The sequence below is a fragment of the Ctenopharyngodon idella genome, chromosome 9, assembly GCF_019924925.1.
Source record: "Ctenopharyngodon idella isolate HZGC_01 chromosome 9, HZGC01, whole genome shotgun sequence".
Classification (NCBI taxonomy): domain Eukaryota; kingdom Metazoa; phylum Chordata; class Actinopteri; order Cypriniformes; family Xenocyprididae; genus Ctenopharyngodon; species Ctenopharyngodon idella.
Genome location: NC_067228.1, coordinates 27763010 through 27778450, shown reverse-complemented (window position 1 = coordinate 27778450; position 15441 = coordinate 27763010). Strand labels below are relative to the sequence as shown.

Sequence of the window (15441 nt, the reverse complement as noted above, 5' to 3'; positions counted from 1 at the left end):
ACACTCAAAAAACAATGATGTCACAACCGAAGCTTCACTACATGTTTCGGTAGTGACAATTTTAGATACTTTTGAGCCTAGCTCAAAGATGCTAATCAGCACATGGTTAGCTAGCACAGTTCTGAACAGTTGTACACACATAAAAACTAAATTTTATGGAATAACACCTAAAGACGTTTGCTTAATTGCAGAAAAAAGGTGTTTGGTAGTGACGTTCCTTAAAGTTACACACAGATTTTCAGACTTTTGAACACATTTAATTCAAAATGATGGTACCTATCTACAATGAAAGAGAGGCTATGAAGGACACTCTATCATATGGAGAAAAAAATCTTTAAAGTTTGAGTCTTTCATTGAACTCGCTTAGATTTAAATGGGTTTATTGATAATTAACACAACTGCAAATGCAGCTTAAGGAAAGTACAGTTGTGTTAACAGTCTGTCTGACAGTGTAATCAATTAATGCTCCAAAGGAATCGTAATAAAATGTGACTCAAGAGCTTCATCTGGCCTTTTTCAGGCTCCTGGGGTGAATTGGCGTGGCCATCCAGCTTTTATGCACAGGGCTTTTGTTTGACACACAGTCAAGCCATTCATTTGATTTCACTGACTTTAAAGGAACTATTTGAGTTGATTGGCGGAGTCTGACTGTAATGAAAAGAATTTATTCATAGACTTTCCCCGGCACTTATGCAGAACTTACAAGTATGAAAGGAAAAAGGTCTTTAAATATTTTACCGTTTAACAGCTACAAATGTAATGCATGTCAATTACATAAAATGACCCCCAAAAATATGTCACCTGTAAACAAATAGCATTTCCTGAGAGCTAAATTTACTCATTTTAATCAGCTGATGTTTTGGTGGTTTTTATTGGATGTGTGAAGTCAGTTCTCTTCAAGTTCACACAGGTGTCCTTGAAGGTCATCCATTTTACAACCACAAAGTGTAACAATACTATTTCTATTATACTACTCCATTTTGAACAGTTTATGTATTATTATTATTTAAATTTTTTTGATTAAATAGACTTTTTAAAAAGTTAGAATGCACCCTGTCCTGTATTGAGTTGCTTTGGAAGAGCCTGTGATCTCCAAGGGGTGCCATGGAGAGCTGACAGGAATTAGCATAGAAGTGCATCCCATGCTAATGTGAAGGCTGCTGTCTCAGTGCTTGGATTGCCCGGCTCCAGGCAGGGGCTCCGTGTCTCCAATGGACAGTTTCCTGAAGGAGGGGCAGAGCCTGTGGAGCAGCCCATGAAGAAACTCAGCTTCCTTGTACACTGCTGAGATAGCAAGAGTCATCTTCACCTCTGAGTACTGAGCGCAGAACCCCTTTTGAGAAAGTGCTGATGACTTTCCAATTTTTATAGGTTATTATGTTATAGATTATGTTGTTGGTCACTTATGAAGAACAGATAATTATAATTAAAATAAATTAATAAATAAATAAACAAACAAATAAAAATGAATGAATGACTGAATAAATAATCTTTTCAGCAGTGTTTAATTTCAGATTAAATGTAAATGATTTGTTTATATGTGTCTTTAAACCATGTAAACCTTGCACATTATTAGTATATTTGAAAAGTAAACAGTGACCAACTAAACAGAGAGGTCAAAATATATCAAAATGTCTTAAAAAGAATGAGGAGATAAACTGAGAGAACTGTGACAGTGCTGTGTTGTCACTATTTATTAACCCTTTGTTTTTCGCTGTGTCTGAAATCGAATACTTCCCTACTATATAGCATGTGAAAAACAGTACGCCAACAGAGTAGTATGTCCGAGTATTCGAAAAACAGTAGGCAAAAAGTCCCCATATGACCTACTACTTCCATTCGATGGACTCTTTACTATCCCATGAGGCCAGTGGAGAGGATTTATGAATGGAGGTGAAGCGAAGCAACTGATGCTGGTGGGTCACATGATAATGACAACATGGCGGATTTTGTACGTCTAGATTACATTCATACTACATACAGTAGAACATACTTTTTTAACTGCCACGAAGTAAGTTCAAATTTAAATGAAGTACCTACTCAGACAGTATGCGATTTCGGACGCACCAATTGTTTCCTGTCTCCATGGTTTCTTAGTATATTTTTGTTTGTTGCTATGGTTACTCATTGTTTTATTGATTTGATTCACCTGTTCCTTGTTAAGTTCTTTAGTAACTGTATTTAGTTTGAGTTGTTCTCTCTGTTCTTGTCTATGTTTAGTTTGTTGTGATTCTCCTGCGTTCCAGTATTCTCCTGATCTCCTGCGTGTTTTTTGTTTTGGATTATTGTTTAATAAAGGGACTGCTGCGTATAGATCCTTCTCTGCCTTTCTGCAACCAACTGTGAAATAAATGAATACATGATTAGTATATTAAAATATAAATATATTTCATATGATACTCGCAATATATTTTGCTATTTTTTAATTTACATTTTTCTGTATTTATTTTATTAATTAATAGTCATGAAAAAGAGAGTCCTGATAAAAATTTATTTAAAAAATTAATTAAAAAGGGGGAATTAAGGTCAACATGCAAAGGTAAATAGACTTTCGACATCATAAACACCACTGGTTTATTGTAAGGGTCACTTTACAATTAGTGTCACCCTGTTGTCTTTTCATATTTTGAACATCAATCACATTAATGATCCTTATGGTTTTGTCATGCAATAAACACTCCCATATATTGTGCAGTGCCACACGCTGACCTGTCTTTGCCAAGCTCCCTATTCATAAGGGCGGCCATGTGTTTTCTGCTGTTTATGTCACTCTTGTGGAGAGTGGCTGAATGTAGCTGGCAGGTCTCTTTACCCCTCATTTATCTGCTGCTTTCTGGTCTGTTAGGACCACTTGAGGAGCTCTCCTACTGCTTGTGATCACAGGCCCATCTCAGAACTTATATAATCAAGTACAGCAATTAGCAAAGCAGAAGGATGGTGTACCCGTCTGATATGAACAGGCTTATTCATCCACTAGAGCAAGATAACAGCAATTATTCAAGTCCCATAATTTTGTTTTAATGGTCAACATGGGACAAAAACATTGAGGAACATGGATTTAACAAGGTATAGCACAATGGCTGTTAGACACAGTACTGCAGAAGCAGGCTCTTGTGAAGGATAAAATCACTGTCATTCATCATTTTAATTTTAATTTTTTTGGTTCTGTTGCAAAACTCTAATTCCTATTATTCACATATTGTGAAAAAGAACACTTTACACTTTAGCAAAAGAGTTATTATTACTGAAATAATATACTTTAAAGGAATATTAACTGCTAACCGAAGTAATGTTTTCGGACACTTAATTGCATGTTAATATGGGTGCTTTTTGACATACTTATGTAGTACATCTTTATATGTAATTCATAATTTGAACTAATTTGAAAAACTTTGAAATATGGTTACATTGTACTGCTGAATGTTCTGACAAGCATTTATGGTAAACTAAAAAAACTTTATTGAAACTTGTATTTTTGTATTTAAATATATTTGTAATTGCACGTGTAATGATGAAGTTGCAATTTAGTACATTTTTACTTTAAATGTACTATCAAATTACAATTAAAATTATAAAATTACCATAAAAGTACTTTACATATGTTTTAGTATGTTAGTCAACACATCAAAATAAGTGTACTTCTTTAAAGCCCAACAATAAATAGTTAAAACATAATGGTTTGAAAGTAAAATGTTTAATTGAACATTATCACAAAGTGCACTTTTTAAAAGCCCACTTAAAGGGTTAGTTCAACCAAAAATGGAAATAATGTCATTTATTACTCACCCTCATGTCGTTCCACACCTGTAAGGCCTTCATTCATCTTCGGAACACAAATTAAGATATTTTTGATGAAATTCGATGGCTCAGTGAGGCCTGCATTCACAGCAATGACATTTCCTTTCTCAAGATCCATAAATGTACTAAAAACATATTTAAAACAGTTTATGCGAGTTCAGTAGTTCTACCTTAATATTATAAAGCGACGAGAATATTTTGAATATTTTCGCCAAAAAAATAAAATAACGACTTTTCAACAATATAGTGATGGGCCGATTTCAAAACACGGCTTCGGAGCTTTACGAATCGAATCAGTGACTCGGAGCACCAAAGTCACGTGATTTCAGCAGTTTTTACAGTTTGATAGGTGATTCAAGTCACTGATTCGATTCGTAAAACTCCGAAGCAGTGTTTTGAAATCATTATTTTGTTTTTTTGGCGCACAAAAATGTTCTCGTCGCTTTATAATATTAAGGTAGAACTACTGAACTCGCATGAACTGATTCAAATATGTTTATAGTACCTTTATGGATCTTGAGAGAGGAAATGTCATTGCTGTGAATGCAGGCCTCACTGAGCCATCGGATTTAATCAAAAATGTCTTAATTTGTGTTCTGAAGATGAATGAAGGTCTTACAGGTGTGGAACGACATGAGGGTGAGTAATAAATGACATTATTTTCATTTTTGGGTGAACTAACCCTTTGAGTGTTTTAAAGGGATAGTTTACCCAAAAATGAAAAAAAATTGTCATCATTTAATCAACCTCATGTCGATCCAAACCCGTAAGACTTTCGTTCATCTTCGAAACACAAATAAAGATATTTTAAATGAAATCTGAGAGCTCTCTGTCCCTCCATCAAAAGTCCACGCAACTACCACTTTGTCGCTTCAGATATCGTAAAACAAATCCATATGAATTGATTTAGTCCAAATTTTCTGAAGATAATCAATCTCTTTATATGATGAACAGATTGAATTTAAACTTTTACTCACATATAAACATTGATCAGCGAACATAAACAGAAGCTCAACCGAACCTGCTTGACGTGCGAGAACAAACCTCAATGGTTCTTGCTGAAGCTCAAACGTGCTGCGTAACACAAGAATGAACCTCATTGGTTCTTGCGGAAGCTTAAACTGCTGCGAAACACACAAGAATGAACCTCATTGGTTCTCACACATCAAGCAAGCATGCATGAGCTTTATTTCCCACAACTGATGTGTGAGTTGATGAGTATTTATATGTGAATAAAAGTCTAAATTAAATCTGCTCATATAAAGCGATCAAGTCTCTTTAGAAAATTTGGACTAAACCTCTCGATTCATATGGATTAGTTTCACAATCTCTTTATGAACTTTTTGAAGCAACAAAGTGTTGCATGGACTGTCAATAGAGGGACAAAAATCTCTCAGATTTCATTAAAATATTTCCACTTGTGTTCCGAAGATTTTCATTTTTGAGTGAACTAACCCTTTAAGAAACACAATCGTGAAAGTATACTCTCTTTAAATACACTTAAGTGGCCTTTTATTTCATTAATATTATATCATTTGTAAATAGTTTTTTTAAATATACTTTTAAGATTTAAAGTACACTACAATTGAGCACAGTTCTTTTTCACAAGTTTACACTTGTGAAAATAGTCTTTCTAGTCTAGAGTTTGAGAAATATAACATGTTGTAGTTTCTAATTCTGCCTCAGTACGAAGCAGCTGGTGATGTTCTGAGAGCTGCAGCAGGAATGTGAGAGGGTCAGTGCCACCACCTGGTCAGAAATCTCACTCCGAACCCCACATTCACACTAACTGAGCCTCTCCACTCACAGGACAACCAGCCCAACAGCTGTCTTTTACGATGAAAATAATGCAATATCTGGCACTGTGCTTGTATAAAAATATTTAAAGCTGCATCTCTCCAAAATAATGTTCGATTTCACACCAGAGTGCATATTCTACGCTCTCTGCATTCTTTGAGTGGATTTGGGTCGAAGTTACACAGAGAGGCCGATCGCCACATTCTTTTGGTTTATCACAATTTCTATTAGGACATATCTGCAGTGGATAAGAGGAGTCTGTTTTAACTGCAATTGTTCAAGTTGTCTTGGATCGAACTTCCTAGCCAGACAGGAAGCACATACCAACTTTTGACATTTAAGAGCATTCACATAAACTTTTTTTGCAATATAACACCGTTTATGACACGTCCCAGATTTTGTGGCTTTGCGAGAGATAAAGCTAAATGTGAATGGAATGATACTATCCCTTCTGGGACTTTGTGCTCTCCATATTTCGTTCCCAAAATTGGTCAAGAGTCATTCTGCAGCACAACTAGTGTGTTTTGGTGCCACTGACCTCTCAAATGTCTAACATCCTATTGACGAGGAAAAGTAAAATAGATAAAAGCACAACCACTGACAACCTTTAAAGGGACAGTAAACACTGTAATGATTTAATAAATCAATCCAAACAAAACAGGTTGTTTGCCAATAAAACTTAGCAGTTCATGTAAGGCTGTAAAACTAAAAATTCCTCAAAGGCAAGACAATTTGACATCAAAAATAATCTATTAACACACATTACAAACAGAAACCACCAATCAGTAAAGTCACAAGACTATTTTAGACAAATATATTAAAGTAAATAAAGATTTTCTCAGACATTCACACATTTCTGCCTTGTACTGTATTAATACAATCAGTTCTTTCAACAGAACCTGTGTAAGTACATAAATGCAGTTCTAAAGCATCAACCATGTCGAGAAAACCTCCTTTGTGTAAAGAAAGAGGCAGATATGCCCCTTAAACCTCATTTGGGGCGTGTGGCATCCTTTACGCCAGAGCTGTTTACAGGAAAAGCCCAGATGGGAGAAGAAGCGTCCTGAATTGGATCTCTGTCCATGAGTGCACAAACTCAGACAGGATGGTATGCTTTACAAAAACATTAGTTTTCCCCAAAGCTGTTTTTGTGCTTGTCTCACTGATAGAGACTGATCTGCCCCCTGAATAGTTCCCAAGACAGTCCTCTGAGGAAAGACTCCACACGCGGTATACTGTGGGCCTCGGCTTCAGAAGTGGTCCAGTCTAAGGCATGTAGTCCAGTGAATCTTCTCTGTCTCAGAACCAAACACTGGCCTTCGCTTTGTCTTGCTCAAGCGCTGTGGGTGAGAAAATAAATCTTGTTAAAACATGCTTGCTTCATCCAGCAACATAACATTAGGGCTGTACCGAGGTATGACGGTTTATATAGTAGGAAAGCAGAAATGTGTAAGCAGGATGAAAATTTGTAATGTCATTTATATAGCAGAAAGTATACTAGTAGGAATGCACCAGTATTAAAATTCTGGCTTATACGTTAAGGTGATAATTATTTTCATACTTTAGACATATTATTTTAGATAAATAAATTAAAGGGTTAGTTCACCCAAAAATGAAAGTTCTGTCATTAATTACTCACCCTCATGTCGTTCCACACCCGTAAGACCTTCGTTCATCTTCAGAACACAAATTAAAATATTTTTCATAAAATCCGATGGCTCGTGAGGCCTGCATTGATTTTAAAACACTGCTTCATGAAGCTTCGAAGCTTTACGAATCTTTTATTTCAAATCAGTGGTTCGGAGCGTGAATCAAACTGGTCACGTGATTTCAGTAAACAAGGCTTCGTTACATCATAAGTGTTTTGAAATTTCAATGGTTCACCACTTTGGCAGTTTGATTCATGCTCCGAACCACTGATTCGTAAAGCTTCGAAGCTTCATGAAGCAGTGTTTTGAAATCGCTCATCACTAGATGTTGTTGAATAAAGTCGTTATTTTGTTTTTTTTTTGGCGCACAAAAAGTGTTCTCGTCGCTTCATAACATAAATGTTAAACCACTGTAGCCACACAAACTGTTTTAAACAGGTTTAGTAGTTTTCTGGGCATTGAAAGTGTTAATTATCTTGCTGTCAATGGAGGCCTCACTGAGCCATCGGATTTTATAAAAAATATCTTAATTTGTGTTCCGAAGATGAACGAAGGTCTTACGGGTGTGGAACAACATGAGGGTGAGTAATTAATGACAGAAATTTCATTTTTGGGTGAACTAACCTTTTAAAAATAAAGCAATGAAATCTGAAAAAAGATATTAAAGTTATTAAATTAAATTTAAAAAAAATCTTAAAATCTTAAAAATAATATTAATTTGATTAAAAAAATTAACTTGTAAATTTTAGATAAAGGCAAAAGTAATTTAACTGTAAAAATATGGCAAAATATGCACAATTAAGTATGTAGCATCCACTGACATATCTAACAATGGCCAAAAACTTAAGACATCTCTAATATCGACCAATAACTGACTTGATATACTGATGTATCATGCATCCCTATATATAAATGTGGCTTTCAGTGCCAGGACTGTTGTAAATTATTTATATGTGAAACTTGAAAGCAACAACAAAATATAGGTAATGTGAAAATAAAGAGTCTGACATTTTCCAAACAAATAAGAAATAGTTATTCTTATTTGGTGGTGTTATATAAGGGTGTTATAAGAGTCATAACTTTCTCATAACTATCATTTTATAATATTAGATTTACTGTCTTGAGTTGTGAAGATATGTTTTCACTGACGCTAGGCTTCTCACTCATTTGTTAATGTTCAAAGATTTAGGGTTAGTAAGAAATTAATAATTTTATTCAGCAAGAATGCATTAAATTGATCAAAAGAGACAAAAGTAAAGACATTTGTAATGTTACAAAAGATTTCTATTTCAAATAAATGCTGTTCTTTTGAACTTTTAATCCGTTACATTTCACGGTTCCACAAAAAAGTTAGGCAGCACAACTGTTTTCAACATTGATAATAATAAGAAATGTTACTTGAACAGCAAATCAGCATATTAGACTGATTTCTGAAGGATCATGTGACACTGAGGCTGGAGTAATGATGCTGAAAATTTAGCTTTGCATCACAGGAATAAAATATATTTAAAAAAAAACATTTTTAATCAAATAAATGCAGCCTTGCTGATCATAAGAGACTTCTTTCAAAATCTTTGAACGGTAGTGTATGAGATGAAGCTTTTGACTGTAAAGAATCTATTTCGCTGAATTATCCAAAAATAGGCATTACAAACTACATACCACTGCAAAACAGATACTGCAAACACAGTGTACAGATATACAGTCAAACCAAAAATTATTCAGACATTTTTTATATTTTTGATATAATTTTACTAGTGGGTGCAGGACACTATATTTCATTTATGTAAGTGAGGATAGCAAAATAAAGTAAACTGTGACATATTATACCCAAAAATTCTTCATAGAGTGGACTAACAAAAAAATTGACAAAAATTATTCAGACACTTTGACCTGACCATGTTTTTCTTAAGTGTTGTCTGACATAATTAAGATTCATTTTTTCTGACACAGTTTAACTCTGAGATCTTGTCATATTTTATTACCATTTTTTTAAACTATAGTGAATAAACTGTATTAATGAATGAAATGTTCAAGGTGTCTGAATAAATTTTGGTTTGACTGTATGATCTACTCCCTCATCTTGTCTCACCTGTATCATAGATGTCCACTGACCCATGGAAAGAAACGGGCCAGTTGGGTGCTGGGATGCTACTTGGTTCCAGCTCTGTTTTGATTCCGTCTGTGCAGGACGTCGGGCTGCATGACGCTCTTACACCAGGTAGCAGAAGGGGGCTGAAGCGGGGGTCCAGAGCGGGGCTGTGAGCGTGATGGAGCACGCGGTGGGCGTGGGAATGAGGATGTGGGTGGCGGGGATGCATGTGAGGGTACATCTCGTGTACGTGGGGGTATCCTGCTCCACTCTGGGCTCCTAGGCCATAGTGCCAAGAGTCAGTAAGAGCAGAAGGAGGGGGCAGGCCGGTCTGCGCGAGGCTGTGGCTGCTCCAGATGCCGGTGTCTGCAGGGTGGAAGGCAGCGCTGTGGGGGAAGTCAGGGTGAGAGGAGGGGACACATGGGCTGGATTGAGATGGGTATCCGCTACCCCACAGGGACGACGATAAAGAGCCACACTGACCCTCGGAGTGGGAGTTTCCTTCTGAAACACAACAAACAATTAGTTCCTTAGTACCTGGATATATGATTTACATGGTTTTGTAGTATTCTGTCATAACACTTAAAAATAACATTACATTGAAAATATAAGAGAAATGTATTCTTTCACTTATATTCATATACATTTTTAACATAAAATCTTGATGTTTAAAAAAAGGTTCAGAAACACAGAATGCGTTTAGCTTAGCAGTAATGCTGTATTGACCAATCAGAAGCCAGGACTGGAACTATGAGTTATTTTATGTTGCAGGTAAATTTCACCCACACCAATTTTTAAGAAGTCAGAACTATCAGTTAACCTATGATATTATATATATATATATATATAGTGACTTTTTTCATTTAGAGTCATGAACATGCATGCAAAGTTTTGACACTCTGTGTGTTGTGGAATGTGCATACATCTTTTTTATTATGATAGATCTAATCTATTATTATTCATATTTATCCAGTTCAACCTGGAAATTTTATTGTTAAAGGCAGCTGTAAAGAACCAAAAAAAAAAAAAAAAAACTATGTATTTTGTTATGTCGGTTTCTCAAATTTGAGCTTCAGGCAATCACACAGAATATGTGCTTTTCCCACACTTTTTCTGTGTACATTTTTCAAAACAGGAAAAAAAAATAGTTACAATATTGGGTAACACTTTCTTTTAATGTCTTTGTTACACGTTACATGTACTTACTATAGTAATAACAGTAAATAAAGCATAATTACATGCAACTAACCCTGTATAGTAAATACTTGTACAAGTACATTAGGACTTAAATGTATAATTACACTGTAACAAGTACACCTTAAAATAAAGGGTTACACTTTATTTTAAGGTGACAAAGTTGCATTGTACTTACTCAAATAAATACTATTATTTAACTACATATTAATAGTTATATTAATTAACTACATGTACTTACTATAGAGTTATGGTTAGGGTTTGGTTTAAGGTTAGTTACTTGTAATTATGCATAATTTAGTGTTATTACTTGTAGTACATGTAGTAAATGTAACTATGTCACCATAAAATAAAGTTTTACCAAATAAAGTGTAACCATCATATGTTATCTTGTTTATTTTTTTGTAATGAGTGAGAAGTATTAAGGTTAATGGTGTGATTTTTGTTAAATTAAATTGATTCCAATCAGGGTGAATTTGACACACAACATAAAGATTGTACCCAGATTTTTATTGTGATACAATTGATAATAATGAACAGAACAGTATAAAATGAATAATTTGTAATGTGAATTAACTTTATGTAGCTATTTTTTAGCACAATTATTGTATTGCAGGATTACAAATATTGTAGATTCCCACATAACACTGTCTCCTACCTTTCCATGGTCCTCCAGAGTGAAGTCTGCCAGTTTTAGCGTCATTGCTGAAGGCGCTGGGCTGGCTCAGAGCACGTGAGAAATGTTCGTCCACCACATCCCCGATGTCTCCACGGAAATAGGTGAACACCACACACCTGGCACTCAAGTACTCGGCCTCGGCGGGCTGCGTCTCCTTGCAGCGCTCCTCTTCCCCAGCATTCTGCTCCTCCTCTGGCGGAAGCTCAGGCTCAGGACGGGGCTTCAGCGCTCCAGGCTGCTTATTCTGGCCACAGTGAGAGGGAAACTCCTCAGAATCCTGCATCCTGCTGTAGGCACCGAACTTCTTCTGCTGAAAGACACAGATTTGTGTTCATTATAAAGAATTACTGGTCAGGGGTTCAAAGCGAGCGGCAGCACACACATTCACCACCTGGTCTTCGACCAAAATAGATTGCTGAGGATTGTCTCTGAACTGATGGCCCAGTGCCCACACTTGGCACATTAGTGGAACGCTGAATTACGCCCATGAAGATTTCCGTACGAGAGACTGTATAAACACATTCAGTTGTAATTCGCAGCTTGGAATTTCAAGAATTCAATATCAAATGTCATAAAGTACAGTTTTATTTAATAACAGTATAGTATTTAGAGAAGAAATCAGTATGGACACATCTTCTCATTTCATTTGTATTATTTTCCACATTTTAGAGTAACAATAAAGTCACCAAAACTACAAAACGAAGTATGGGAATTACGTATTGACTAAAATGTTAAAAGAAACAAATTATCAGACATTTACTGGTACAACTCTAGTCCAATAAAAAATTATTAAATAAACAGAATTGTGTGTATATATATATATATATATATATATATATAATATGTTAGAATATTTTGCTTTACCTGCTTTTTTCACTGTCCAGCTTGTTCATTAAAATAGTGTATTGTATAATGGTATATATACACGAATGTAACATTTGTAAAGCTTTTTTCTTAAAGCTTTAAATACTTTTTAACTCAACTTTTTTCTCAACAAAAATGTCTGAGGCATAACTTTCTTTTTCTAACTTTTCAAGAGTCGCCTGTGTCAGCCCAAATAAAGCACCTACCTGCTGCTGCTGGTGATGATGGTGGTAGTACGCCGCTTTGTAGGCTGCTGCTGCCGCCGCCGCTGATGTCGCAGGCAAGTAGTGATGAGCTCCATAACTCTGATGATACATAACATCCAAACAACTCATGGCAGAGGCTTAGACGATCTCAAGAGGCTCTTCAGAAACACGGCAGCTTCCTCAACCACAGATAAATGATGTCATCATTCCCCTCTATATAAACCTGAGCGTTGACAAAAGCGCCGCAGTTTGTAAAAGAAAATATTAGCATAAAAACAAAAGTGTCCCCATCGAGGCTTCACCACCTACAGACAGACAGCGGATCAAAACAGAGCGACAGACGCGAACTGCTCGTGAAAGTTACAGGAGCTTCGCTGATTGGTGGGAAGTTTGGAGCGCTAAGATCTGATTGGTGGAATCAGGGCTCCGCTGAATAAAGCGAAACAAATATTCATAGAGCACTACTTTACCATTAATCCGCTTGTAAAAGATAAACTGCTCAATAATAAACTAACATTTTAACAAAAACTTCTGGTTAGTTGAAGCTGTAAAAAGCATTACTCCTTTATTTACATTCTTGCTTAGCTTTTATTTTACGTTTCTGTGCCTTATAAAAGTAATTTTACGCTGGTAATATGTTATTCGCTAGAGAGGAAATTGTAATAAGAGAGGTTTTGTTTTTATGTCTTGTCCTCATAATTAGCAGTTTTTAAGGTAGGTTTGCATTAGGCATGTGCTGCCACCTGCTGTAGACCAACTGAGTGTCTAAACCAGAATACACTGACTGATGTTGCTGTGATAAAAAACGATTTTACATTAGATTTGAATGCAGACAAAGAATGTAATCTTTTAGCTTTAATATTTTTTTTTGTTTTGTTTTTAATGAATTGCATTGTGTCATTTCAAGCTAGAATAAATAATAACCTAATATGAACAATGTTAAATTATTTAATTAAATTATACCTATATCTAAAAAATGTAACAGGTTGATAGTTTTATTATTAATTTAGCCAGCCTTGTGCTGAAGGTCATGACACTGCAATGTGTTTATTAGAAAGAATGCTTGATTCTATAAATATCCACATTTTTTAATAACAAATCATTTATAGTACAAACTCATGGTAATAACAGGGTTGACTAAGCAAATAAAGCTAAAGTGATAAAAAGAGACAACACCAATGACAGAGTTTATTTATTTGAAGGGAAAGTGAGAGTAAGACAGAGCTGGTAAAAGGAGTAATGCATAACATTGGGACACAACCTCAAGTCTTTTAAATTGACATAATAAATACAAAATACTGGTCTTTATTTCCATTTTTAATCACAATTTGCATATTTCCTATTACAGCAAAGAGAAGTTGGAAACAAAAGGCAGGGGACAGGGCAATGACCTGAGAAGAATGAGGTTATATTAAAAATATCTCAAATAAAATAAAGTTTGTACTTGTGAAAAAACACCATAATAACAGTTTTGGGTCTTAGTTAATCATTATAATAATTAGTTTTCATGCATATCATAGGATACAAAAGGCTCATGACCCATTTTCCATTCACAAACATGGAAAGAGTGATCAATTATAAAGTAATGGACCAGCAGTTTAAAGGCCCATATGTAAGATTTTTGGATTAAAGTATGCAAAAATCACTATATATTTTGTTGACTTGTGTACTTACATTATTCCAAATGTTTCCAAGAATGTTTTAACCAGGACACGGACTGTGCGTTGCCCATCAATGACATCATACACACGTTAACGTTGATTTTGTAGAAACCATGGAAACACCAAACACACTTTAATATATTATATGTTTTATTAGACAGGTGAGCAACTGTTTGATTTAAAGATGCAATATGGAGAATTTTCTGTCCGCTAGAGGCCTATTCAAAAACAAAGGTGTAGCTTGATGACGCCAAGTTTGAGCGCGGAATCTTGGGACATGTGGTCTTCACCTCACAGCCGGTGGAAATAAATCGGGATAGGACTCGGCAAGAAATCATGTTCATGGATGCGATTATTAACGTTAAGTATGAAGCAGAGCAGGACCGAGTGTTGTGGGAGCTGAACGAGGCCGCTGGAGCGATTGCGCAACACACGCTGCGAGCAGCAGAACTTTTATTATGCCACAGTCGCCAGCGCCATTTCCGCTTTTCCGGTCATGAGTATGAGGTAACACAGCTCTGTTTATCATATTAGATACATTTCAGTTTGTTGAAAATGATGTTATAACGTTACTCTGTGCGTTCGCTCGGCGGCTGCTGTGAGACACTGTTGCACAATGCAGTAAGCTAGATCGACTTTAGAATATCATATTAATAAATGCTGGATGGCTTGTGTTGATAAATGGCATGCAATTAATTTTAAAACGTATTGTATGATGGAGAAAATTCTGTACTACTGTTACTAAAAATAAAGCTGCATCTGATTATGCTATGTTAGCTACTTGACAAGCGTTTTTTCTCTGAGGCATGGTAAAGCATGGTACTCGCAAAAAAACAAGAAAGTTAGATTTAAACAATAAGACTAAACGTGTTGAGCTATATAACAACAATTAGTTTTCTGTCTATAAATATATCAAAACAGTTGTTCCCTTGTCTATTAAAAGGGTGTAATATATTAAAGCATCTTTGCTGTTTCCATGGTTTCTACAAAATAAAACCGGAAACCGAGGGTTAATGCGGGTATGACGCAATTGACAGGCGACTCCTCACATGGTTAAAATTGCACTTTTCTCACGATTTACAAATAGTTGCAAACATTTGGGATATTGTAAATACTCAAGAGAACAAAATATATAACACTGGCCCAGTGGTTTTTTGGGTATTTTACTGCAAAATTCTTACATATTGCACCTTTAATACATTCGTCAACAGAAAACTAATCATGTTATATAGCTCAACACAGTAAGTCTTGTTGAAATTAGGTTGGATAAACTCGTTTTCTTGATTTACAGCGAGTGCCATGTTTTACCATGCCTAATATCGATAGCTTACTGCAGTGTGCAACAAGTGTCTCATAGTAGCCACCGAGCAAATGTAGAGTAGCATTATAACAACTTTCAACACACAAATGTATCTAATATGATAAAACAGCGCTGCGTTACCCCACATACTCATGACCGGAAGAAGCAGAAGCGGCGACTGCAGCATAATAAAACTTACAC

The 15441-nt window shown here is 35.5% G+C and overlaps 1 protein-coding gene and 1 long non-coding RNA gene across 4 annotated transcripts in view; one reads left to right on the top strand and one right to left on the bottom strand.

Moving 5' to 3' along the window:
* The window catches only part of LOC127519294 (uncharacterized), a 37153-nt gene extending 25823 nt beyond the window's left edge, over window positions 1–11330 (top strand). The window contains exon 3 of the long non-coding RNA XR_007931770.1: window positions 11207–11330. This is a non-coding gene — a long non-coding RNA (uncharacterized LOC127519294). The remainder of the gene's footprint in view (window positions 1–11206) is intronic.
* vgll3 (vestigial-like family member 3) lies at window positions 6202–12702 on the bottom strand. 3 transcript variants are annotated; one of them, XM_051906907.1, is made up of 4 exons: window positions 12280–12702; window positions 11189–11519; window positions 9337–9837; window positions 6202–6935 (listed from the first exon to the last, which is right to left on the bottom strand). In XM_051906907.1, exons 1-4 carry the CDS (start codon window positions 12406–12408, stop codon window positions 6895–6897), a joined length of 1002 nt encoding a protein of 333 aa, XP_051762867.1. In that variant the 5' UTR covers window positions 12409–12702; the 3' UTR covers window positions 6202–6894. The 3 variants fall into 3 exon arrangements, with proteins under 3 accessions (XP_051762867.1, XP_051762866.1, XP_051762865.1); XM_051906906.1 differs by having other exon boundaries at window positions 9337–9840; window positions 11189–11516; window positions 12280–12683; XM_051906905.1 differs by having other exon boundaries at window positions 9337–9840; window positions 12280–12661.
* Window positions 12703–15441: the final 2739 nt, after the last annotated feature.

Bases quoted from the DNA above. Each gene is read 5' to 3' on its own strand.
- vgll3 (XM_051906905.1), bottom strand. From the start codon at position 12,408: ATGAGTTGTTTGGATGTTATGTATCATCAGAGTTATGGAGCTCATCAC. The intron at 9,841-11,188 runs GTAGGAGACAGT...GTTGTGTTTCAG, and splicing joins CTCTGGAGGACCATGGAAAG to AAGGAAACTCCCACTCCGAG. The intron at 6,936-9,336 runs GTGAGACAAGAT...TCTCACCCACAG, and splicing joins AGTGGACATCTATGATACAG to CGCTTGAGCAAGACAAAGCG.